Here is a 24,443-nt window from a genome sequence, read left to right as displayed (position 1 = left end):
TTTGACAGCTACCGTGACTTTTCTTCAGGGGGAAACGAAGAACGCTTCAAGCTGTGTTTAAGCGTTCCCAAGGAATGAAGGGAAACACTGAGCAACGGAAACACTCAAAGACGTTACAGCTGTTACAAGCAATAGATCACAGTCCGAAGAACGAAGAACAAGAGCAAGTTGAGGGAGAGATTCTACTCCGTGTATTGTTTACTGCCTGTCGACGATACAGCTGTAACTCCAATTAATGAGTGTTCATCTTTATGTGCCACCATCGGCCGCGTCTTGTGTCGGTACACCATCAACACAAGTTTTACTACAGTTGCTAAGCACGCCACCGCCAGCAGAACCACAGTGAATATTTGGTTCCGTTTGGTTGGATCCCAGTTCTTGTTGACAATGCCGGAGAGAGCGACCACGACCCCAGGGTAGTAGACGAACATGTACCGGTACATCCTAGAAAGGGAGAAGGTGAAATGGAATTAGCAAGACATGTCTGTCAGTCGTATGAGAATAAGAACTACAATGACGTCAACATCTCGGAGGTTTGGTCTCGGGAGACACGGGATTTAGGTCTGCGAGATAACAGCCATGCTACTGGTACCCTAGCCCTACTCTTGATTCTTTTAAACGATTGCCAATAATGCCAATAGTGAGGCTGGGTGATTGGACTAATACTTACTCTTCAAAAACAAAGATGTCCAGAATAAACCACGTGATGAATATAACAGTGAAGATCACCAGTACGATGGTGCACGCCAACTCCTCGGCGACGCCCATGAGGTAATGCATCACCATGGCAGCGTTGATCAGGGTGGCAATCTCGGTCCAGGCGATGTAGACCAGGATACCATTCTCAACAAAGAGATGGATCATCCAGACTTCACGGGTTAAACCTGAAAAGGAAGGAGTTCGTGTCAGTTATTCGCTCTAAACATCGAACACTAAATGTTACTGGTTCAATACAAGACTGTTTCTAATCAGAATTCCAAGCCCATGATTATGTAAAAGTTTGAAATGTCCAAGGATAGAATGTCCGCGGAACAAAGGATTCTATATGCGCTTTTTTAAAAGCATTAATAGAATCTCTGAGGTGTTGACTGTCATGGCCTCTACAGTACCATATACCACGATACGTCAGAATACAATACGGCCGGACAGTTTTTCTACAACGAGTTGGGCGAGCCAAGGGTCTGGAGTTTTATAAACTAGAACCTCCTTGGTAAAACGAACGCAGCTGGGGTCTAATGTTCGGTACATCAACGCCATACAGCAGAAAAAGAACGCTGCGATAACTCTTACCTTCCTTTATGAGTGACTCTTGGTGATTTGACAGAGGTTTGGACACGGTCACCAGGCACCCATTCAGCGTTAGCGGCACCAGGGCCAGGAACACGAGAGATGGGACCAGTAGGAACCTATCCCACACAATCTGCCAGATAATGTTGCTGATGTTGTTCGCGATGAAGAAGGCATAGAACCATACGGACATCTGTGCCGGATGCAGGTAGAGGGGACCAGACGCTGACTTCCGGCAGATGGTGCTGAGTGCGTATCTGGAAGCAGAGATGAGGCGAAGTTTGAAAATGGTTTGGCCAACTGTTTTGCACACCGTCATAGCATCGTCTACAGTGGCGCTGTACTGAAATCTACGTAGGTGGGGTCATTTGAAATGTGTTCAGCATCATTCGGCAGTTATCTCAAATAGGCAGGTGTGTCTCCAACAATGCACCAAAGACCAGATACCCTGGATGCTTAGCTTTTATCAGAACGCGAACCGATACGTAGCCCAATCTCTCAATGAGAGAATAGCTAGCTTTTTTGCTCCGTAAACCGTGCAAGTACTAGTATCACAAAGCATCCGTCACCAATGCCGAGGCTTGGAGATTGATACCTACCCTATCCACAAGACTTGCCAAATGTAGATGATCGCCCATAGTGTAATCAATGTCCAACTTGCAGGGACAATCTCCAGGGTGTAGTAGTCATAAACTGACCCAGTCGTGTTGGTGAAGAGAGCTAGAACAACAATGAGACAAGTTGTAATTATACGTAAGCCCTATATTGAAATACTCTGACTCTACTAACCTTCCATTTCCGGAAAAAACACATGACCAAGATTATAAGAAGAAGTGACTCAATAGTTTCAAGCCATCTTTAGGCTTTTTTCGTAGTTGTTGGGAAGGCCCAACTTGAGAACTGTCCGTGGGAAAATACCAAATGGTACCAGTTCAAAAGCTGTCCACAATCAAGTCGAGGTCTTACCCAGAAAGACATCCTGGCTGTCATCAGCACAGTGATGTCAGTTACCTGTTTTTGGATTTCCCATCGCCAGGATGTTGAAGATTACAGTGATGGTCAAGACACCAGCGGTCGTACCCATGGCGGCCAGCTTAGGAATGCTTCTCTCAGCCATGGTGAAATCGAACCCGTTTATTCGTCAGCTGAATCCTGAAACACTAAAACAGAGATTTATTATGGACTTCGGAAGGGCGATCGTAGCAGACTTGTCTCAGCCCACACCAACTTCCACACAGGGACGCGGCTCTCGCTATACTATTGTTGATGCTGTTGATGTGATTGACGCTCTTTACTACCCTGAGAAGGAGGTTGGTTCGGCACTTGATCATGAGTCGGTGAACGTGATTGGTTAAAAAGCGGCACGTGCTAAACCGGAGACGATCCATCGTTCTGCTGCAAGAAAGTCAGTGTCGCATATAGCGACAGCGCAAGAGAACGTTATTGGAATTACGCGCCAAATGACGCCAAAGTTGCCACCGAACAAAGTTAGGCCAACATATCGCGTGATCAGGAGGTCAGGGTCGAGTTAAAAGCTCTGAAAATGTACCCTACTGTATTTAACACTTAGCCTATATACATGTTCTGAACCCAATGGGGCATAGGAGGATGTCACAGACAGCAATTTCGTGTCTTGCTGGGTTGAACTGCTCTGACATCTATAAGGACCGAGGATATCATTTTCCGTCCCATCAGATTCGCTGGAAATAACGACCTTGGCGAGAGGCGATCCTCACAAGCCATGGTCATCATCAAGCAGGCATCTCACTGCCTGTAGGTACCAAATAAAAGACCCAAGTAGGATATGATTGAACATCCTAGCCAGGCGGAGGCAGGGGAGGGGGTCAGGTGAAAGAGACGAACTTAACATGAGCTGTAGGCCTACCTACCTTCAGTGCAATGGTCCTCTTGCAAATCCGACTTGCATTATACCTCGATCAGCGATTTGAAGGCAGGTCCAAGCTTCGGGCTCACGCTGCCATTGAGTAGGCCTACATTAGCATGCTTATATATTTGGTCAGCTGATCGATCTTCTTGCATTCACAGTTAATAATGAATGGTATTAGGGTCATTGGTTATAACACACTCGTTACAACACACTCTGGTGGATTCTTAATCTACACAGCCAGGCCATAACAGAGATATACTTTTTGATAATTAATTTAAGGAAATATTGTCTCACTGGCCAGTTTAGAACTTGTATTCTAATAGGCCCATATCAGTCCGCGAGTGACGATTTGATGGCAATGATGTACACAAATCAATTTTTCTCAGGCAATCGGTATTGGAATGTTTTGAATTTTTACTATTAAGCCTCTTCATAACACATATAAAATTTGGTGGGAATTAAAGCACCCTTGGTGTACTTTTTTCACCAACCTATGTTCATTAAAATGTACACAGAATGTACACGCTGGCTAATAGAGGTCTTTGGCCAGTAGGACAACAGGTGAAATAAGGACCCGGGTTAATACGGGTAGAGACCGGCCTGGGCCGTCCTATACACCTTTCCAGAAATGGGGCGCTGAGTGTCCGAAATAGTGATGTCATAAGGGGAAACTGGTCCTTATGGTGGAGGGACAAAGGAGATAGTCATGGTTGACCAACACACTTGAATGCCTTCAATGACGGACAAGGGGGAAAAAGTTAGTTCCAATGCAAGCCACCAATTTCGGGAAGCATGTATATACTGATTCGTCAGCCGCCTCGCTGGTATGGCAAAAGATGGATTGCATTAACGAAACCTCCCCGGTGGAATCGAAAACCAGAAACCCACGTGTTCTTCATTGAACATGTATAAAATCAGATATCGTTGTATTGCAACTTGTGATGTGATATCGCACCTAAATTAAGAAATGTCCTCTCAGTTTCTAAATATAGAAGTAATTACTGCAGGCAATTCGTTTATGGTGTTGTTTATAGAATCGATCACCAAGACCAAAACACATTACCGTATTTACAGTATGCATGAAGCAGCGTACAAACCATATGATCATGATGATAATAATATCAGCAACGATGATATGTATCAACATTACGCCTCTGTTGCTAAAACAACCTTCTAAAATCTGCACCATGTCGCCAACCAACACATCGTTTTTCAAAGAAATATTGACAACTTATCACTGCGAAGGAGCAAAAGAGATGCGCCCGAACTGAGGGGAACTCAAACCTTGGAACGGAGAAGAACCAAAGCTACGGCATTTCAAATCGTCATGTCCCCAGCGCAAAGAGGGCGAAGAAGTTGGTGGGGACGGAAGGCTCTCTCTTGGTCGATTTTGTAGAAGTCGCGACGCAGATCTGTTAAGGATGCAATTTACGGGGAGGTGGGTCTGGCATGAACTTTCATTCTCTTGAATCCCAAGTCTAACGGATGGCAACGAAGTTTGTATTGCGGGGGAAAGAAGTGATGCAGAAAACACAGAGAACCTGATGCATATACCCCGGACATCAGGGTAGGTCAATAACTCAAGTGTCCAGGTTTGAAATATCTTCAATGTGATCATGGGGCACGAACTCGGTGATAGAGAAATGGATGCCTTGGTCCCAGTCCGAGAGCCGCTCGCAAATATCTCGAGGATACCGTCATCACTCATCAAAGATGCCCTGACCGAATATCTCATGACCATCTTCAGCTTTTACATCCCCTCTGTCCTCATAACCCTCGGCGTCGTGGGGAACACCCTAACCTTTCTCACTATGACACAGAGCATTCGTCAGAAACGTAATGTCCTCATGTCCTACCACTTCCGAGCGCTAGCAGTAGGGGACCAACTCATGCTAATCTTTGTCGTGTTTCAAAGACTGCTGCTCTCGAGGTACCCGGATGCAATGGACCGATATGGTTGGTTCATCTGTAAGGAGTTTCTATATCTTTGTTTTGTATTCTTCGGGATATCTGTGTGGAATGTCGTCATAATCTCAATCGATCGGTTCGTTGCTGTATGTTACCATTTAAGAGCCTCGCAATGGTGCACCATAAAGCGCGCCACCTGCTGTTACATTTTTAACTGCGTTTTCCACTCCTTATTCAGCCTAATAAAACTATGGAAGGAGTATCGTATCGGCGACTATACAACACACACCTCAGTCTGCATGGCGCCGGATAACTTCCCACTCTGGTGGGATTACTTCGAAGTAATCATGTACGAAACCGTAGTAAACTACCTGTCCCCTTTAATAGTATTAACCCTTAACTTATTCATTCTTCATAGGTTCAGGCGACAGGCCAAAGAAATGGCAAGCCTCGGTGAAACGGGTCGTCATAAACAGCAAGAGGGTCAAGAGAAAAGCTTAACTGTGATGATGATGGTTGTCGCTTTCACTTTCATCTTTTTAATGGCCTACTACCCTGTGGAGAATATCGTGTGGGAGTTCATCATACCAGATGTTAAGAAGAACTACCCGAATTTAAGGGAGCTGAGTTTCTACGTAGCGTTTTATCTCACCACCACGAATCAATGTGTGAACTTTTACTTGTATTGTCTCGTGTCTGGAAGGTTTAGGAAGGATGTGAATAGACTCATTGGTTGTATTAAATCAGACGATAAAGCCTGCAGAACATAAAAACTTTGACATGTTGTCAACATTTGTGACTAAAGCTTCGTTTTTCCAGCGCCCAATGAGAGAAATTTTGCCGTGTACGTTGGTAAAACGAATACTTGTAGTTACACGTCGTGCATCATGCGCCAGACCCTTTAGACGACATCTGGTAAGTCATAGATATCATGTTCCCATGTCTAAGGTGATATTAATAAATTGAACGCGTTTGAAAAGTGAATTTTGTACGCATTGCTAATGATATACAGCACATATGAATATACATCTATGATTTAACAAATCCTTGGATCTGTTTGTTGGAGAGCGACCCATATACATGTGTTGTCAGAGGCCTGATTTACCTGCTGTAATGACAGCATTTTTATAATCATATACCATCATGTCATCGACATTTGATGGTCAGAATAACACAGAATTGCTTTATATATGCTTGAAGCATTAGAATCCTATTATGCTGTTTTGCAAATCACCGTGCCAATCTGGGTAAGGTCAAAAGGTGAATGCTGCTGTGGTCTGGCCGAATTATTATCACATAGACCGATGTGAGACATGGATGCTTTGAACGAGTGATTCTACAATATTCTTGATGATCAAGATGAAGCTATCATCGGCAGGATAACACAGAAAACGGTTGGATGTTGTTGTAATTGTCGCAAACCATTTCACCTTGCGTTTGATCAGAGATTAGAACATGTCTAGAATAGGACGACGCCTCTCAAGCTGGGATTGCCGACCCTCCCACGCCCAGGAAACCATCTTGAATCCCGAAGACCTTGTCAGAATCCGCCTCAGGGGACGTAAATTCGACCTTCCCGTCTCGCAGCTGTTGAAGTTTCCGGACACCAAACTTGGGAGACTCGCACGTCACTACCAGGAGCTCGGCCACACCGATGTGGATTACTTCTTTAATCGAGATCCAACAGTATTCCAGCATGTCATACAGTACTATGAAACGGGTTGGTATTCATGTTTTCAATGGCCTGTGATCTTGTGTGGCATCCTCTCTTATAAAACAGCGATACCACTCACATGTTTTATGTAGCATGTAATATGGCAATTGAGTTTCCACAAAAACACTTTGTTCATGACCTCACCCAGGCCTTTTATCCAAGGACGCCTTTGAGTAAAGGGAGGAACATCCTGCCTCAAAGCCGTGACATGGACCCGACAAAACTATTGCGAACAGATTATGCCAGACGGGCGTCTCCATTTTGTATTTACCGTTTCCTTGCTCAAAAGTAGTGTTTCTCATTGGCACGTCCGGCAATCTGCTGCCTCAATCATCCCCACCACATTCTCTAACTTTGATCCCACCCTTTATATCTCTAGGAAAATTACACTTTCCAAACGAAGTCTGTGGCGCAGTGTACAAAGAGGAGCTGGAGTTTTGGCAACTCGACTGCCCAATTGAACCATGTTGCACATCGAGATACCAGATTTCCCTGAAGCAAACCGAGGCTATAAAAAGCTTCGAAAACGCCATCAGAACCGAACAACAACTTGTGAAAGACTATGTGTTCCTGGAGTGTCAGAGGTCGAGGTTCACCAGGGCTAAGGCATGGTACTTTTTGAATTACCCTTTAACCTCGACACCCGGAAAGGTACGTATACCATCATAGAAAGGCATATATTGGCAACAGCTTATGGAGAAATGGCACCATTTTTATGATAACACACTCTCTTTATAATACCTCGATGTTGTTAATCTTATATCACTATTCCGCAGATCATTTCGAAAACATTACCCACAGATTATTATACCGGTACACAGACCATTACCCCCGATCCGTATCCACTGGTCGTTACCTCCAGATCATAACTCTCCGATCATGACCGAGCATCTTAGCATCTAGTTGAGGTCCCGATAAGAACAAACATTTGCCATCCGTTTTGGTAACGCTGGCAAACATTTGCCTGTCTGCAGCGCGGAGTAAAGGAATGAATACTGGCCACGTTCGTTGACAATATGAATATCAACTAGCATGTGCCAGGCCTTTATTACATCAATGGGGGCTTTAACAAGAATGCCCTTGTACCTTGGTTGTTGCTCATTGGTTGGTTATGACTTGTGATCTGTTTAGCAGCTTTAGTGGAAGTCCTTTCACTTTCAGATCTATGCAGCCCTGTTGTACATTGCTGTACTTCTCTACATGGCTGTGCTAATGGTTGAAGATGGCGATCTGTCGAAGGCGCTGGATGACATTGATGACCAGTATCGTCAAAACGGGTCCTACACAGAGGACGACATCAAGTACATGGTCTGCCAAGCTCTCACCAAGGGTTACGTATTCAAAATGCTTCAAAAAGGATTAGATGGGTGGATGCAAGCCTTCGATCTTGGCATGAGTGTCTTCTTTCTATTGGACGGTTGCCTGCATCTTATTACTGCGCCATCTATCGGATTCGCTCTGACGTCGTTTCGAGTCGTCATCGAAGTCATCAGCCAGTTGCCAACCATCGTAAACATCGCGTACTTCGAGATCACTTGCGTGCTCAAAGTTTGCAATGTCGACGTAGCAGAATGGTTCAGCATATTTTGGTTCATGAAGTTTTTCCGCGGGCTACACTTCTACGTCCTGGTGCGCCACTACATGCCAACCCGGGTACTACTCTTCGTGTTGAAGCGAAACTGGAGAGAAATTATGTCTATCTTTCTATTCGTGTTCATGTTTACATGCACGATGGGCGTGATCATCTACGTAGCGGACCGAGTGGGAAACGGTTCTCCTCAAAACTACATGTTCCCAAACATGTTCCAGTGTTTCTGGTGGGTCATCATCACCATGACGACCGTTGGTTACGGTGACATTGTCCCAAGCTCTTTTTTCGGCAAAGTTGTGGGAGGTCTCTGCGCCCTCTCTGGGATCTTACTGATGGCCCTGACTGTACCTCTGGTCTCAACCTATTTCCAAGCCATACACAGCTTCTCCTCTAAGGTTGATATGACTTATTTGAATTCCGCTCCGCAACCAATGCGGAGGTCATCAAAGAAGGAAAGATACGGTAAGGAGAGAGGTTCTGGACGTGAAACATTCATTGATGATGGTGTAACCGGCGACTCGATGGTTATGTCGTAAAGGAGCAGGATTATTTACAGTAAACACGGCATATATCTATCGGACTTGTATAAACCGGATCCTCACAAATTAAAGGGGACAGGTCTTCCAAGCCCCAAGTTACAAGCCTTGGATATGTGTACAAACGGACTTCGTAGACAACGGCCAGCCCGGCTTACCAAACAACGAATTCTTTGCCCAAGATGGAGACCCGAACTCATTTATACTTAGCCACAAAATTCACACTGGCTAACCACAGGATTTACATCTCCATCTTATTCTCTCTGAGGAAGTATCTGGACAAAGGCACGCGGCACCAAAGGTTGACTTGTATGTATTGGACTGACATGATATTGCTAGAACACGGTACTCATTCCTAATTCTTAAACGAATCTTACCGGACTCGCGACAAGGTTGTCAACGAATGAATGGAATGGCAGAAATCTTATATGAGCACCTTTCCATCGCACCGTATTCAACTGCTACCAACTAAAGCCTACAAATAATATATATTTGTTATACCCTCTGCAGTGAATACGGATTCACAGTGATACTTCTGTTCGATTCACTCGTCATCCTTACCTGGAGGACCTTATCGCCCAACACGAGCTTCTCCTCCATGTGACCCACTTTAAAAGCCCGCTGTACAAACGGAATATACTTCCCAAGGTCTTTACATTGCACGGGTTTATAAGCACTAGCATAGCGCTCACATGTGGACGTATTCCCATACAAACTGACCAAGTTCCCCAACGTATCTATGGGTGCAGGCAAGTCCAGCACTTCAAATGGACGCTTCTGTAAGGGGAAAATATTACTCTTTTTCCATACGTTGTCGTTGGTTTCATCCGATTTGAAAATATGGGTTGCGTTTTGTTTATAGAAGAAGCAATCGAGATCGGGCGCCCACCATCGACCTACATTCGGATAGTACGCGCCACCAACCACTCTTTCTGCATCGTATATTTTCAACTGATCTGTCACCATTTGCTTTGGCACGAATCTCGACTGCTCTTCAATAACGTTGACAATATCCATCCTGTGTTTATAATCGATATAAAGGTCAACATCCTGGTCGTAAGGAACAAACCCATGATGCCTCCACGACCCCAACAACGTCCCAAACGCCATGAAGTACGTCCAGTTGTGTTTGACCGCCAGGTCGTTAAAGTAGGTCAGCAAACGAAGGTACGTTTGTCGTTCCCCCTCGTCTATCGTCGCCCCGAGAACCTTACAAACGTCTTCGTTGAGTGTCGTGTTGACGTTCGGATCACAGGGTGGCATTTCGTACATCTTCGGGAACTCCAACTTCGCCATCTCCCTGACTGCAAAGAAATCAGGGAATTGAAAGTAACTGCTCTGCTTCAATTGCGGAATTTGAGATATTTGTATATGGGTATGTTCCAACCGATATGTTTCGCTGGCGAACTCCGTCTCTGTGCCCTTGGCGTTGCGACCTAAAGAGCAGTGGTCAGTATGAGTTAGCAACAACAAATCATCATTGAACACTACCGATGAGCAGAACAACATATCTCTCTAATCCACCTATGTTTTACTTTTGTTTGGGCATCGTCTTTCGACAAAACATCGTCCGAGAATCAACCAACTACTTCGGCGCTGAATCTGGCTATTTGTGTAGTGACTGTGACCAACACCGTGCAAAGCGTGTGAGCCTATCAACAGATCTTACATAAGAGAATATAGAGTATAATACCTTGGGCCCCGGCTAGTCTCACCCTCTCCCATACAGGGTTCGCCCCACTACCCTGAGAGCACCTGGGGCAGCTGATGTTCCGGAACCGTCTCCGGTTGGTGATGACGAGGACGGCAACCAAACACGCCAGGAGCACGGGGCAAACCAGCCGCAGGACGCGACCTCTGCAAGTTGAATCAGATTCGGTGAAAGAAGCCTTCGCAGCGAACAAAAATGACCAAGATGTCATTCATTTTCTTTTTTCAGATCGAAAGCCTCGAGACCTCGTCGCTAACGATGCACAGGGCCAGACAAAGCTTAAACGCGCGCGTCAACAAAGCTGAAACAGAATTGGTGACGAAGGGACCAAACTATCCTTACCGCATCGCGATCCGAAGCCAGCTCATGGCGTCTTGCTGATTCCCAGCCGAAACTTTTGCTTTTCTTCAAATCAGTGCAACAGTCTCGGAATGGAACTCTCCGCTGTTCTGCAATCTTTGTCTGTTCACATCCTGAGTCGCATTAATTAGTTCCAAACAGACGGTTAGATTTTGGCTCTCAAAGCTATTTTCAATCCCAGGCATACGTCACTGTTACATTTGCTAACGGCAATACACCGTGCATTCCTCCAAGTGCCATCAATTGTAGTATCGTCAAGGTCTTCTAACTGAAATTACAAAATAATATTGAGTATAGCCTTGCTTTTATCCAGAGATCATCATCCTTTTGAGTCAATATTGTCCCGCCGTTTACTGTGAAAAAGAAAAAGTGTGCAAACGATGTTTGAAATGAGTTTACATTGCACATAATAGCTGAAATTAGAATGAGGTCAGTGGTGGAAGTATACCGGCATAATTGATCATAACTTGTTTAACGGATGCATAGTCCCACAGCACATTTAGAACACTTGATCAGGGTCGAATAGAGAAGCCTTAGCGCTGGCTGGCCAGACAATCGAACGAACGATCGATCCGTTTAGATATCGAAGCCAAGGAATGAAAACAACATGAGTATGTTATACTAGTGTTATGCCTAATGTATACTGAGTTTACAAAATCTCTGACTGGAATAATCAAAAGTACTCTCCACAAAAAAATTCTGAGTCCAAATATTTGTTTCACTTGTTTTTTTCTGCTCAAAATTGCAGAGTGGTCGTGTTACCGGGGTTCCACTGTATTTATAATGCCCATTCGTCAATGGACGCTCATACATGTACATCGATACTCGCCTACCAATTAGTTTTCATGTGTTTACTTAGCTGCATCAAATTTAATGTTGGATTGCAATTATTGAACTTGGTTGTAGAGATCGATTGGAAATATGCAAGTCAGCCAGTGTCATGTCCGGCTGTTTGAACGGCATATCGGAGCTGATAATAACCGAATATACACCAGTCAGTCTAATTCAACTCCGGAGTTTTATACTGTTATTGAAAAGGATACTCCAAGCATGACAAGACAAAGTAGCTCGGCTTGTTTTGGCGACAACTGGCCGTTTGGGGATCCTGGCTTGACTCCTGACCTGAGGTCATCTTCAAATAACTTGCAACACTGGCTGTAGAAGCAGCCAACTCGTTTGCTGGTGAAGAAAACAGTATCAGTCTTACCTGATCATTCCACGGATAACTTCAAGAAAGTGTTCCACCTACGGTAACTCTCACAACACGGCAACACTGGCTGTAGAAGCAGCCAACTCGTTTGCTGGTGAAGAAAACAGTATCAGTCTTACCTGATCATTCTACGGATAACTTCAAGAAAGTGTTCCACCTACGGTAACTCTCACAACACGGCAGCAATTACCATAAGTACATGCATACTATATTCTAATCAGAACGCTCATAAATAAATTGTGCCCCAGCGAAAGTGATAGGCCCCTCCCTACCAGTGGCCTCTCTCGATGTACCACGTATGGTGTGTGTGCTTCCTGATGAATGTTCAGATGGAGCGCACCGTGGCCGTTATCTCTGTATGCATTCCAAAATTAAGGTCACTGATTTGGTATCTGTAGTGGAGCTTAATCAATGTATTGGGAAGCAGAACAGCATCAAGTTTTGTCGCGCGTTCGAAGACAACTTGGGCGATGAAATGTGCGGTGGTAATCAACTTTAAAACCTACCATATGTCGGCGACCAGAACTTGCAAATGCACAGTTAATCTACATGATCTCATGTCAACAGTGTTTGGAATGTAAACACAGCGTTCTTGGCGACGCATAGTATTTCCTCGGGCACATATGGACTTGAAAAAAACTCATTTGGCTCCGGTACCAGCTTATAAATACATGGTTCAGATCTTGCCTGCGGCTGACGTTTGTATTAAATCGGATGCCAGTATTCGTAAACAATGTTGAAGTTTGTGACTTGAACCCGCACCGTGTAAAAACGCTATATGAGGCTTGTTTTTGTGTTTGCGTCCCGATTTTCAATGTTTTTGATCATATCTATTGTGGTGCTATCTCGGATTTTTGTTGGTGAATTGCACCTTACATCGTCCAATGTCCAGGTTTCGCAACCCCGAACGACGACAAATGAACTACGATGGTCTGTCTTCGTTCGTAACGGTTACGAACGGCTGCCTTTAATAAGATACCGTCGTCACAGTACGGTCTGCGGGACAGCCACATGACGACCGTGGACAAGACGGATTTCTACTAAAGAGCAATCCGTGTCGCTGATTGAAGGATTAATGTTAGGCAGGTTTCGCTACCCTGCAAACGGCGAACAACTACAAACTAAGACGCTCTCTTGAGATCAAGTCACACATAAATCAATACTGAATAAAAGACACAAGTCAGGTTTTGCATTATCATCTTTTACTTACATCAACAATTACACGCCAAGAGAGAGAGAGTCACCCCAGTTCGAATCTGAGATCTTCTTCAACATGCGACAAACGGGGAGTACTGGGCCACCAAACATGTTGCCATCAAGACGTCCCCGTCTGAAAAGACGGTTCATAAAATGCTGGTCACATAGTACCCTCAATAACTTGCACTTTGGCAAACAATCCTGGACAGTTTGGTCCAAAACTCTGACTTTATACCCCCCCCCCCCCCCACAAGCAAAGCACATGTATATATTGTGTTGGTACAAAGGACGGTCGTGGTGAAAGTATCACATCACTTGAAGCATTTTGAATGTGCAGCCTTGGTTGTGACTGGTTCCTTGTCAAAATCATGTTTTTGCGACAAGTTTTAGAGAATGAAAAGTTACATACGGAGATTAGACTTGGAGGGGCGAGTGGGGAACCTTGAACAGGCTTTTCCTTTTCCCCTCTCCCGCCAGATCGTACTAAGAGAGAAAAGGTCCATGGCTCAGCCTCAAGGTGCTCCTCTGTCCAAGTAGCCCCGGCATGTAACCACAGGGTGGATGGAAACCGCCTTTGAAAGTTTCATAGGTGATTAATATCAGTGCACAGACCACTTACTAGTTACAGCTTCATAGCCACTACGTGAGTTAAGATTTGGGGGCATTTTCATCACCACGGGAACACTTCAAATTCATACAAACTCAAGATGTGTTTTTCCTTCGAAAGCTCGATCCGTGGAGTTCATCCCTTTCTCAACATTATACACGGACAGCATGAAAATACCTCCACTTCTTAAAAGGTGTCACTGCAGTATACAGTCATGACAGTTAATCCAACAACTCAGACTCACCGGCAATCGATGGGAGCATTTCTTCAATTCAGAAATGGTTCGAGATGCAAAAGAGCATGTTTAGGTCTTTAATGGATGAAGTTTAAAGTATAATGTCGGCATCACATGTGATGTTCCAGTGTCATAAATGAATGATATGAGAATACGATAGCTGCTTTATGCAGCAACAGTCGTTGGAGAAGCTGCTGTCAGTAAATTACTGTATGACAGAAAGTTCAAAATACATATGAGAGAGAAAAAACAGTGCTATCAAAAGGGACGGTTAGGATTCCGAATCCAGTTTCTGGTTCCTAGTCTCGGCTGGACGAGAACAGTGGCGCCACTGCCATGGCCAGAAGAAGACAAAGACTGATGGTCGGGGCGTTTCCGTTACTCTGTTTGCAGGTTGAAGCTGAAAAATGACGGAGTATGTTTCAAATGTTAAGAAACCAAGGACATCTTGAATCAAACTGGTGATGGTCCGATGTATCTATGGAATGGTCGACCGACCTACTGGCGCTCACGGACAGAGTCAAGACTTTCTATCTCATTATCAAAGCGGTTGGGGCGGGGGCGGGGGTGGTGTGGTGTGGATACTAACCTGCGCTCACTGACAGTGTGAGGACCGCCGAGTCCTTCTTGCCAGTAGCAGTGTTGGCGTTGTATTGTTGACACTTGATCTTCTTCTCGTCATGATCCGCTTTCATCACTTTCAGAGCATAGATGCCGTTACTGTGTCCGGTCGTGATCTCGGTCATGGAGTCCGCAGCACTTCCCATGAAGAACTTGTATTCTGCTGGCGCCTTATTCCCTGTGGCATGTTTACACACGAAGGTGATTATTTGGCCCTCAGTCTGTTTGACAGTGTCGGAGGTCGTTGTTGGGTGAGTGGTCAAGGTTGGTGCAGATAGAGCTGAAGAAGATGAGGAAGAAGTGTCGAATACGACGTACACGAGCAAGTTATTCTCACTCTCTTTACTCATAGCAAACATGAGATTCGTTCTCAATGTTAAAGGTAATTAAACCAGCGCTTAGTATCAATCTTCAATGAGTAAAGGGTTCTGCAATCTGGCAAATTCATTGCACATCCCGGTCGGCGTAAAAAGGGTTTCAACTTTGGAGTAGCTAACGCTACACTGAAAGGTCGTTCGAGCGATTTTCGGACCGCAATGACTTACCGGTGACTGTGAGAGTTATGGGCGATATTGAAATGGCAGTGGAGATATCCGTGGCATGCTTGGCCTTGCATGAGTAGGCTCCATCATCAGTGGTTGCTGCACTTGTAATCACAAAGGTGGACGAGGTTGAATCAGCTTGCACTTCAGTGGAGGCGCCTTTGATGAATATCCAATTAGTGGGGGTGACGGTGGCAAGTGACTTCAGACAGGTGAACGTCACTGTCTGTCCGGCATCGATGACAGTTGTGGTAGCTGTTGACATTGGCACAGAGGATATGAACGCAAGGCCAGCTGGAAACAAACGATCAGTCAATTAAGGCTAGGAACCATACATGAAGCTAAAACTTATCACACTTTAACTGAAAAGGTCGGTACAGCATCCTGACATAACCAGCGGTTTATATACTCCGCCTGTCGATATTTCAAACCCTTCGTGAAATCATACCCTTCAGACGGATTATATATGACGAAGGAGTAAAAAGCCTCATCCCAGGATGTCCGCGTAGGCGTTGGCGACAGACCCTGAATCTTAGGATGGTTCTAGCCAAGGCCACAGGCCAACACTGGCAAAAATCGGAAAGTGACTTACGGTCAGTGCCATCAACTCTTCCCCAGTTTAGAATCATCAAACTGGCGACAACAACAGACAGCTCCCTAACGGTCATCTTACTCCCGAGGAACATTTCGCACTAACAGATCATGTGAAAATGGAAAGAAAAAGATCCTGTGGTTCGTGACTCCTGGCTTGGCAAAGAATCCCTTGATCAAATGATCCGCGTCTATCTCAGAAGAGGCTTTATATAGACATCATCTGAGACGCATACATCATTAAAATAGTTACTGTGTTCGCACGTCAGTGTTGATCCTTCACGCAACCGAGCAGAGGCTTTGCTGATGCATATTTAAACATTCCGCAACAGTTCAGGCATCCCTTTATCCAATTATGCAGAATTATGGAGTCAATTAGTCCCACGAGACAATTAAGACTCCAAGCAACCGATCACACAGGCACCAAACATGTAGAAAGAAATGAACTTTGATTATCAGAAACGCGATGATGAATTATTGAAGGCGCATCCTTTTATTACCATCCTGGAGCATGCCGTGACCACCGTCTCGGACTCTTCACCAACTGCCGCAGTGAACCCGATGAACTCCAACGACAAAGGTTTCCAACCATTGGTTGTTCTCTTTTCTAATATTCATCAATAATTAAAACAAGGTGATCATCTCGGAACACTTGTTAAGCCAAGACAAGAGTTCGCACGGTGCTTGATGACACTTTTTCATCCCGACTTTAAGCCATTTCTCCCTCGACACACACCCTGGAAATGCCAAGGGTGGAGTCATGTGGCCGTGTAACTGTAAGACCCGGCTGTTTGCCGTGACAACCCAACTGAATTGGACCTGGCACTGAGCGGTGAGATGAGACGGCCACAGACAAACCACTGGATGCTCAACCGTCTTGCCAACACAGCTTAACGTTAAGATAACATTGTGGCGCGACCAGGTCTTATTCAATGTGGTTGTGACTGTCTCAACTCAATCACCATATGCAACACGGTGATGATTTTCCAGGTCTAACTCGGTATGGTTGTTATTAACATGTTGGCGACACGGTGGAGCTGACACGGCACGGTGGAGCTGCAAGGTCCCATTCAGGTGAGATTGTGACTATGCTCTCTCCCCGTATTGGCAAGACGATTTAGACTCAGTCATCTATCCCGCAGTGGCAAGACGCTGGTGCTGTCAGGGCCGATTCCGTCTTGCTGTGATTGTCTCAACCGTCTCATTCCGTTGGCTACACGGTGGAGCTGCCAAGTCCGACTCGGTCTGGTGGTGACTGTCTTAACTCTCTCACTGTGCTAACGACGCCGTTATGTATCCTGGCGCGATTCGGTAAGGTTGTGACTTCGTAAACTTGATCACGGTGTTTGCAAGGCAGAGGAGCAATCTGGTCCGACTCGGTAGAGTTGTTACCGTCTTATCTCTTTCTTATCACTGTGTTAGCAACGCGGTGGAGCTACCAGGTCCCATTTAGGCGTGGTTGTGACTGTCTCAACTCTCTCACTGTGATGCAAACGCAGTGGAGCAGCCAGGTATCACTGCATGTTCGTGTGGTTGTGACTGTCTCAACTCTCTCACTGTGCTGCAAACGCAGTGGAGCAGCCAGGTATCACTGCATGTTCGTGTGGTTGTGACTGTCTCAACTCTCTCACTGTGCTGCAAACGCAGTGGAGCAGCCAGGTATCACTGCATGTTCGTGTGGTTGTGACTGTCTCAACTCTCTCACTGTGATGCAAACGCAGTGGAGCAGCCAGGTATCACTGCATGTTCGTGTGGTTGTGACTGTCTCAACTCTCTCACTGTGATGCAAACGCAGTGTCACAGCCAGGTATCACTGCATGTTCGTGTGGTTGTGACTGTCTCAACTTTCGCTCTGTATCTATTACATGGTGGAGCCCACCAGCTCGATCGTTTTGCAATCACGAGGACACTGATGAAAGTCCCAACCAGACGTGTTTGGGCCTGGTTGTGTGAGCCTTTGTCCGCAGGTGGAACTGTTTCAACTCTCTCATCTTGTTGGCAAGACGATGGAGATGCCAGGTCCTATTGGTTTGGTTGTGATTGTCACTGGTCTCACTGCTTTGGCAACACGGCGAGACTTCCAGGTCCTGTTTTATCTGGAGACGACGGTCTCATCTCTCTTACAAGGCTGGCAAGACAAGAACTGCCAGGCCTGATTTGGTGGCGTCTCCAACTGTGCTGCCACGCAATCCTTGAAAGTGATATCTTTCAGAGATAACTTCCAAGACTAACTTTCATCAAAACCTTCTCCATTGAGTGTCCAGTGTCTAGTAAAGTAACCCCAACACAAAAATATTCCACAATAAACCTTGGTATATTTTCAAATATAAAATAATGTACAAAACAAATTGCTACGTAAGTCAAGGAGCACATACCAAGATCACTGATCATAGTTAGGCCCCAGGGTTGAGGAAATAATTTATCACGTCTAGATACTTTTAAAGATTCCAATGTCCCAAGTTTCACGATATGATTCTACCATGCGTGCCAGGCTTGACAATACTGATTGAGGCAACAGGCTACATTACTGCTAATCCCATGTTTCATTGGTGAATAGAGACACAAGATGACAAGGACATCAATGACGGCTGTGCCGACAGCATGCAGATTAAGATTTGCTACCTACTATGAGGGAAGATAAACATTAGAAATAAGTGACACTTGAAACAATTATCCAAATTTAGCTGAGCATGCCATGGTGGACAAAAATAGAAAAAGCACATTGAAATAACACAAAGCCTTTAGACTGCATGGTAGAGTGAATCTGACTGTTGTACAATGGATTGGGTACAACATGACGCTGAGGAGCTGAGACAATAAAGCTGGTCATGCCCTCTTTCAAAGACCAATCAGAACAACTTCAGGCTAACAGTCCAACGTCCAAAGACCAAAAGATCAACCACACTATGTCCTTCAAGTCCTCTTTTATCAGTCTGTCCTTTTTCTAGAAGTGTTGTAATCCAGTCCTCGTCAAAGTCTACATGCACTTGATGCTTAGTCCGTGTCAAGCCATCAAAAAACTGATTGGAGTTCCATAAAGAAAGAACAAGTCCATGGTTGATCGTTTATAGATTGTTTCCATTTTCGTCCTCATGCTCAACGTTGATATGATTTAATATCCCTGAAACAAAAATGAGGGATTTGTCAAACAAGAATGAGTATGAATTTGGGTAGGTTTTGGCGAGTCTTGTAAAGACACAATGATAATGCATTCTAAACCAAACAAACTGCCAACACCAATGGTTTTGAGACAAACAAACTTTGCACTTACAGTCCTTCCATGTGAAGTACAGAGACGCCTTGATGACAGACCAGGCTACTTGAGATAACACCTGACAAAGATTTGTATACTCACAGAATCTGCGCCAGCTCTTATATCGTCTATTTTCAAGATCATTTTGCAGACTTGTACGGCTAACATAATCTGGGCTCTTTTGGCTGTCAATGTTTCGATAACATGCTGAGCCTTCATATCTGAAATCACAAGCAAAGATATTAGGAGCCTTATATGGTACAAAACAAAAGTACCGTAATATGAAATTAGAACAGAGGCACTGTTTCCCTCGCATCAGTGTGGCAAACCTATGAAAGAAGGTGTGACAATGGTTCGGAGGGAGTTTTCTCTTGCATAGTATGTTAAAAACTGTCAGGACAGAAAACTCCAGACAGCAGAGTGGTTATGCGTATAAATAATGAAGGATTAAGTAGTTTAAATCAATGTTTCCCCCACATCAGTGTGACAAACCTATGGTTGAGGTAAGACAATGGTTCGGGGGGAGTTTTATCTTGCATTCATGGTAAAACTGAGAGAATATGAAGAAATTCAATCCGACCAGCTAGATGCTTCAAAATGTTCAGCTTATCATTGGATCAATGTTTCCCCCACATCAGTGTGACAAACCTATGGAAGAGGTAAGACAATGGTTCGGGGGGAGATTTATCTTGCATTCATGGTAAAACTGAGAGAATATGAAGAAATTCAATCCGACCAGCTAGATGCTTTCAAAAATTCCAACAAAACAAAACAAAACATTTAGCAAGTCTAAAGTCAAAATTCCAATACATACCACTTGATCCCTTATTTAAACAATCGATTCCGAGTCTCGGGTTGCCTTCCTTTACTTGTCTTGATTTGATCTCAGCTAAGGTTTCAATCGGTGGCAGGCCACTGTTTTCAGCCAGGGCCAATGGTACACTTTCTAATGCATCACCGAATGCTCTCATTGCATACTGTTCTAATGTGGATATCTGTGGAGTAGAAGTGAATACTGTAATGTGTACACCTGCATGTTTTGGAAAGACCTAACTCATTTATTCATAACACTGTTTCCCCCACATCAGTGTGACAAACCTATGGTTGAGGTAAGACAATGGTTCGGGGGGAGTTTTATCTTGCATTCATGGTAAAACTGAGAGAATATGAAGAAATTCAATCCGACCAGCTAGATGCTTCAAAATGTTTAGCTTATCATTGGATCAATGTTTCCCCCACATCAGTGTGACAAACCTATGGAAGAGGTAAGACAATGGTTCGGGGGGAGTTTTTTCTTGCATTCATGGTAAAACTGAGAGAATATGAAGAAATTCAATCCGACCAGCTAGATGCTTCAAAATGTTTAGCTTATCATTATCATTGGATCAATGTTTCCCCCACATCAGTGTGACAAACCTATGGAAGAGGTAAGACAATGGTTCGAGGGGAGTTTTTTCTTGCATTCATGGTAAAACTGAGAGAATATGAAGAAATTCAATCCGACCAGCTAGATGCTTTTCGATTGAAGCCGAGCATAATAGTTAGATATACCAACCTTATCTGCCGCTTGATGTACGGCGAGAGAACATGAGATTTCCGGCGCACCACCTCCATAGACAATACGGTTATCACGGACTAAGTTCCTGATGACACAAAGGGCATCATGCAAGCTTCTCTTTGCTTCTTCAATAATCTGAAATCCCAAACAAATAACATTTTAACGGTTTTTCTTAAGATAGTTCATGAATCTTACAGCTACTTGATCAATAGACTCCACTACGATGGGTACCCAACACAAATCAGCCCCGAGTAGGTTGTCCTTTTAAAACTAGTGGTTCAGAATAGCGTATATAGCATTCAGTGTACATCATGATGAATGATTTTATCCTCATCACCACTATCTAGCTAGCAGGACATTTTCAGACCAGAGTTATTCTAAAATAAAGGCAATGCTACAACTTACCATTTTATTACCTCCCCTAATAAATATAGTGACAGCTCTTGAGTTACGACACTTTTCAATCACAAGCATTCTGTCCTTGGTCGTACCGAAGTTCAACTCGCGTACAATTCCAGCATGACCAAGTTTCTCCGCAGTCAGTTCTTCAAACCTAGGGACGATGCGCCCTCCAGTGGCAATGGCAATCAACTGGAAAAGATCGGGAGGATATTGAGTGCTATTACATTACAAATACACAATATATTCACTTAACATTACTCTGATCTGTCAACAAATTTATCAAAAGTTATTGAATTGGTCAAACACAACATCTGAGGAGTATTCTTCAAGGTTTATACATTTAGAAAGCTGGACTTCCAACAGTGGTTCAGAATAGCGTATAATGCAATCAGTTAACATCATGAGCAGTTTTATCCTCATTACCACTGGGTCCCTGTCAAACGTGACACAGATCTAGAAACATACCTCAATTTCAGGTCCACCAACCCATCGTACAGCCTGGAGATCTTTCTGTAGCAGCAAGTGGTTTGCTTCATCATCAAAGCCCCATTGACAGATGACGAGATTAGCACCTGTCTTCTTCACCATCTCAACCATGTCTTCAAACTTCTTCTTCTCGTATTCACGGAGTTTCTTGTAATCGTCGACGGACGTCACATCAAGTTTATGTTTGGTCTTAGGCTTCGGCGGCTCAAATGGGCAAGTTAGGATGGCGATATTGGCATCTTTCAGAGACTAAAACAAAAAATGAATTGAGTACTTTGTTGACGATAGCACGGCAATTCAAGTGCCATCCATGTTGTGGTTCAGAATAGCGTATAATGCATTCAGGGTACATCATGAGCAGTTTTATCCTCATCACCACTTGAAATAAAGTCAGATCAAGACAAACCAAGGCTATGGCTGCCAACATTTTGGAAGAATTATAGAATTGCACCACCGGGTAATTATGAATTGATACGAGGCCCAGCCAGAGAAGTAACGGGTACCTTTGCCATCTGAGGATGACTGAAGTCCTTGTCGATGACTACGCCTTTTACAAGCATTGTGTCCTCCAATTTCCCACCAACTTTTCCCTCGACCTTGATCAGCTCGAAATCGGTATCTTTCCGTTCGAAGTCTGCAACAGACATGATCGCTTCGACAGCAATTTCAGCCATTTGCCGATGGCAGCGATTGATACTGGAAATCAAGGTAGAGAACTTGATTGGAACATGAACACTTGGCTTAGCTGTAACTTGGTTGAGAAGTTGTATATAAAATGTGCCACTTTTGAGATATCAGGCTCCAACAAGGACAGAACCCGAAAGCAATACAAGTGATTGATCTTGCATGGTGTCTGGGCCAAGGAGCTAGGGACAAGCTCCACAGCAATTTAGCCATGCTTTTTAAACACTGATTCAGTGACGGTAGCTCGGTTTCTGTAAAGACTACTCAACGGTGTCTTGAAAACATGTGCCACTTTTGAGATATCGAGCTCCAACAAGGACAGAACCCGAAAGCAATACAAGTGGATTGATCTTGCACGGTGTCTGGGCCATGGAGCTAGGGACAAGCTCCATAACAATTTAGCCATGCTTTTTTTACTCGGGCAGATTTGATTCGAGAAAGACTGGTGACAAAACAGCTTCAATATACTCTTTTGCCTTCAAGGCACATAAGCGTTTGAAATACCTCTTCAAAATATCATCAAGTTTACATACAGCAAAGCCAGTGCCGAGTGACTTAACCTACATTTTCGATCCTAGGGTGGTCATGGCAGTTTGAATGAGGGGTTCCGTGTTCTTGGGATCAACTGGGAAGGTGTCACAGATTGTCTCCAAATGATCAGCAGCGATCTTGGCAGCCATTTCATAACCATCAGCGATACGGATTGGATGAATACCACGGTCCAGGAGTTGCTCAGCCATCTCAAGAAGTGCACCAGCCAAAACTGAAGAAAAACAAGATATTTTTTAATATGGCAGGCGGTGTTTTGAAAACTAGAGCAGATCTACATCAGCAATCACAAATCAGCATCTGTGAAGGAACAGTTATTATAACATTTCAGGAAATGACATGACCTCCAGGGGCCAATTCATATCAATCCAATGTCTGTGGCATACAAAGTAACTTACGAGGTCTGACTCAATTAATTGGACCTACCGACAACCCCAGTTGTTCCATCTCCAATCTCGTCATCTTGTGACTTGGACAGCTGAACAAGTAACTTGGCTATCTCATGCTCGACATCCATCTGACCCAAGATAGTGGCACCATCATTAGTGATTGTGATGTCACCGTCGGGGCCCACCATCATCTTGTCAAGACCTTTGGGCCCAAGCGACGTCTTGAGGGTGTTGGCAACAGTCTTGGCTGCCATGATATGCGACTGAAGAGGAAGGCAAGATTAACATAACAACGACAAATTTAACAAGATCCTTTTTGCTCCCATTGGATCGCGAGCTCAGAATGTGGATTCTGCGTCTTTGTGATGATTGATAGTGAAAAAACTGACCGCCATACCCCAACAAATATGGCAACATGATTATTTATCATGATTATGAATATGACAAAGCCTCAGGCAAGGCTATTTACATGCGCAGGACAAAGAAAAGTAAGAGAGGCATTTAGCATTTATTCAAGCCATAGAAACGCAACTCGTGAGCTAAGGTCGTCAGTGTGAATGAACATTATGTGCATCATGTACATGGCAGACATGCAATCATTACAATAGTGTAAAATGCACTACGATATAGAATGTATACGAACTTTATGGGCATCCAAGCCACACAAACGCTTCTTTTTGTCTTGATCCCTCAATATAATGAAAGGTCTGCCGTATTCATCGAATGCTATCTGGCCCATATTCGACATCTTGCGTTGTTTTTAACCCCGATGGGGAGTGAATGAGGAGATTAGGGCGGATTCTGTGCCAATAAATCGAGAAATTTCTACCGGCAAGCGTGAGAATGTTCTGGATTCCAATATGGCCGAATATCGCGAGATTCCTTGGCGAGATCAAAGATTTGGCGAGACTTTTATCTACCTCGTATGCAGGTAAAATTGGACCATTAAATGAATGAAAAAAATCGTAAATACAGGTCATTGATACAACTATTTTGGAGAATATCGAAGAATAAATACATTTTCTTAATGGACAGATCATTGATTCATTGATTTTGGTTCTTTATGATGGCTTACGACAAGGATATTTTATCATTGTAGTACCTGCAACCATGGTTGATACTTA

At 44.2% G+C, this 24,443-nt stretch overlaps 5 protein-coding genes and 3 non-coding genes across 18 annotated transcripts; 1 reads left to right on the top strand and 7 right to left on the bottom strand.

Moving 5' to 3' along the window:
• Window positions 1-168: 168 nt before the first annotated feature.
• LOC135498432 (uncharacterized) lies at window positions 169-3,332 on the bottom strand. 2 transcript variants are annotated; one of them, XM_064788708.1, is made up of 6 exons: window positions 3,177-3,332; window positions 2,299-2,447; window positions 1,887-2,007; window positions 1,291-1,544; window positions 671-884; window positions 169-444 (listed from the first exon to the last, which is right to left on the bottom strand). In XM_064788708.1, exons 2-6 carry the CDS (start codon window positions 2,402-2,404, stop codon window positions 183-185), a joined length of 957 nt encoding a protein of 318 aa, XP_064644778.1. In that variant the 5' UTR covers window positions 2,405-2,447; window positions 3,177-3,332; the 3' UTR covers window positions 169-182. The 2 variants fall into 2 exon arrangements, with proteins under 2 accessions (XP_064644778.1, XP_064644779.1); XM_064788709.1 differs by having other exon boundaries at window positions 730-884.
• On the top strand, window positions 2,996-9,068 carry LOC135498425 (potassium voltage-gated channel subfamily C member 3-like). Of its 5 annotated transcripts, none has more exons than XM_064788692.1 (4): window positions 2,996-3,060; window positions 5,502-6,803; window positions 7,177-7,448; window positions 7,959-9,068. In XM_064788692.1, exons 2-4 carry the CDS (start codon window positions 6,539-6,541, stop codon window positions 8,922-8,924), a joined length of 1,503 nt encoding a protein of 500 aa, XP_064644762.1. In that variant the 5' UTR covers window positions 2,996-3,060; window positions 5,502-6,538; the 3' UTR covers window positions 8,925-9,068. The 5 variants fall into 5 exon arrangements, with proteins under 5 accessions (XP_064644762.1, XP_064644760.1, XP_064644761.1 ...); XM_064788690.1 differs by lacking the exon at window positions 2,996-3,060 and adding an exon at window positions 4,345-4,742; XM_064788691.1 differs by lacking the exon at window positions 2,996-3,060 and adding an exon at window positions 4,345-5,131.
• Window positions 9,069-9,075: 7 nt separating this feature from the next.
• On the bottom strand, window positions 9,076-12,734 carry LOC135498430 (uncharacterized protein RP688-like). Of its 6 annotated transcripts, none has more exons than XM_064788706.1 (4): window positions 12,712-12,734; window positions 10,978-11,263; window positions 10,618-10,781; window positions 9,076-10,228 (listed from the first exon to the last, which is right to left on the bottom strand). In XM_064788706.1, the coding sequence occupies exons 2-4, from the start codon at window positions 11,001-11,003 to the stop codon at window positions 9,420-9,422; spliced, it is 999 nt and encodes a 332-aa protein (XP_064644776.1). In that variant the 5' UTR covers window positions 11,004-11,263; window positions 12,712-12,734; the 3' UTR covers window positions 9,076-9,419. The 6 variants fall into 6 exon arrangements, with proteins under 6 accessions (XP_064644776.1, XP_064644773.1, XP_064644772.1 ...); XM_064788703.1 differs by lacking the exon at window positions 12,712-12,734 and adding an exon at window positions 12,499-12,524; XM_064788702.1 differs by lacking the exon at window positions 12,712-12,734 and adding an exon at window positions 12,478-12,518.
• A 656-nt stretch (window positions 12,735-13,390) lies between these two features.
• Window positions 13,391-16,189, bottom strand: LOC135498434 (uncharacterized). The gene is made up of 4 exons (XM_064788710.1): window positions 16,000-16,189; window positions 15,411-15,701; window positions 14,834-15,145; window positions 13,391-14,644 (listed from the first exon to the last, which is right to left on the bottom strand). Exons 1-4 carry the CDS (start codon window positions 16,091-16,093, stop codon window positions 14,544-14,546), a joined length of 798 nt encoding a protein of 265 aa, XP_064644780.1. The 5' UTR covers window positions 16,094-16,189; the 3' UTR covers window positions 13,391-14,543.
• A 2,102-nt stretch (window positions 16,190-18,291) lies between these two features.
• Window positions 18,292-24,191, bottom strand: LOC135498424 (T-complex protein 1 subunit epsilon-like). The gene is made up of 10 exons (XM_064788688.1): window positions 23,963-24,191; window positions 23,357-23,582; window positions 22,946-23,144; window positions 22,201-22,393; window positions 21,677-21,946; window positions 21,215-21,400; window positions 20,807-20,944; window positions 20,066-20,246; window positions 19,354-19,472; window positions 18,292-19,119 (listed from the first exon to the last, which is right to left on the bottom strand). Exons 1-10 carry the CDS (start codon window positions 24,065-24,067, stop codon window positions 19,111-19,113), a joined length of 1,626 nt encoding a protein of 541 aa, XP_064644758.1. The 5' UTR covers window positions 24,068-24,191; the 3' UTR covers window positions 18,292-19,110.
• LOC135498511 (small nucleolar RNA U54) lies at window positions 21,081-21,148 on the bottom strand. Its single transcript, XR_010449088.1, has one exon. It is a non-coding gene; the product is annotated as a small nucleolar RNA U54 (small nucleolar RNA).
• On the bottom strand, window positions 21,572-21,636 carry LOC135498513 (small nucleolar RNA U54). Its single transcript, XR_010449090.1, has one exon. It is a non-coding gene; the product is annotated as a small nucleolar RNA U54 (small nucleolar RNA).
• On the bottom strand, window positions 22,011-22,075 carry LOC135498512 (small nucleolar RNA U54). The gene has a single exon (XR_010449089.1). It is a non-coding gene; the product is annotated as a small nucleolar RNA U54 (small nucleolar RNA).
• Window positions 24,192-24,443: the final 252 nt, after the last annotated feature.

Source organism: Lineus longissimus, chromosome 13 (genome assembly GCF_910592395.1).
Source record: "Lineus longissimus chromosome 13, tnLinLong1.2, whole genome shotgun sequence".
NCBI lineage: Eukaryota > Metazoa > Nemertea > Pilidiophora > Heteronemertea > Lineidae > Lineus > Lineus longissimus.
Note: the sequence above shows the minus strand (reverse complement) of the source record. Positions and strands in the feature narration are given on the sequence as shown.

Coding starts and splice junctions, on each gene's coding strand:
- LOC135498432 (XM_064788708.1), bottom strand. CDS start 2,404: ATGGCTGAGAGAAGCATTCCTAAGCTGGCCGCCATGGGTACGACCGCT. Junction 2,008..2,298: donor GATGGGAAATCCAAAAACAG/GTAACTGACATC, acceptor TTGTTGTTCTAG/CTCTCTTCACCAACACGACT. Junction 885..1,290: donor AGAGTCACTCATAAAGGAAG/GTAAGAGTTATC, acceptor CTTCCTTTTCAG/GTTTAACCCGTGAAGTCTGG.
- LOC135498425 (XM_064788692.1), top strand. CDS start 6,539: ATGTCTAGAATAGGACGACGCCTCTCAAGCTGGGATTGCCGACCCTCC. Junction 6,804..7,176: donor CATACAGTACTATGAAACGG/GTTGGTATTCAT, acceptor TTATATCTCTAG/GAAAATTACACTTTCCAAAC. Junction 7,449..7,958: donor TAACCTCGACACCCGGAAAG/GTACGTATACCA, acceptor TTTCACTTTCAG/ATCTATGCAGCCCTGTTGTA.
- LOC135498430 (XM_064788706.1), bottom strand. CDS start 11,003: ATGAGCTGGCTTCGGATCGCGATGCG. Junction 10,782..10,977: donor TGGCTTCGGATCGCGATGCG/GTAAGGATAGTT, acceptor TTCAACTTGCAG/AGGTCGCGTCCTGCGGCTGG. Junction 10,229..10,617: donor GAGACTAGCCGGGGCCCAAG/GTATTATACTCT, acceptor ATTTCTTTGCAG/TCAGGGAGATGGCGAAGTTG.
- LOC135498434 (XM_064788710.1), bottom strand. CDS start 16,093: ATGTTCCTCGGGAGTAAGATGACCGTTAGGGAGCTGTCTGTTGTTGTC. Junction 15,146..15,410: donor CATAACTCTCACAGTCACCG/GTAAGTCATTGC, acceptor CATCTTCTTCAG/CTCTATCTGCACCAACCTTG. Junction 14,645..14,833: donor CACACTGTCAGTGAGCGCAG/GTTAGTATCCAC, acceptor GTCATTTTTCAG/CTTCAACCTGCAAACAGAGT.
- LOC135498424 (XM_064788688.1), bottom strand. CDS start 24,067: ATGTCGAATATGGGCCAGATAGCATTCGATGAATACGGCAGACCTTTC. Junction 23,145..23,356: donor TGGAACAACTGGGGTTGTCG/GTAGGTCCAATT, acceptor GTTTTTCTTCAG/TTTTGGCTGGTGCACTTCTT. Junction 20,247..20,806: donor TACATCAAGCGGCAGATAAG/GTTGGTATATCT, acceptor TCTACTCCACAG/ATATCCACATTAGAACAGTA.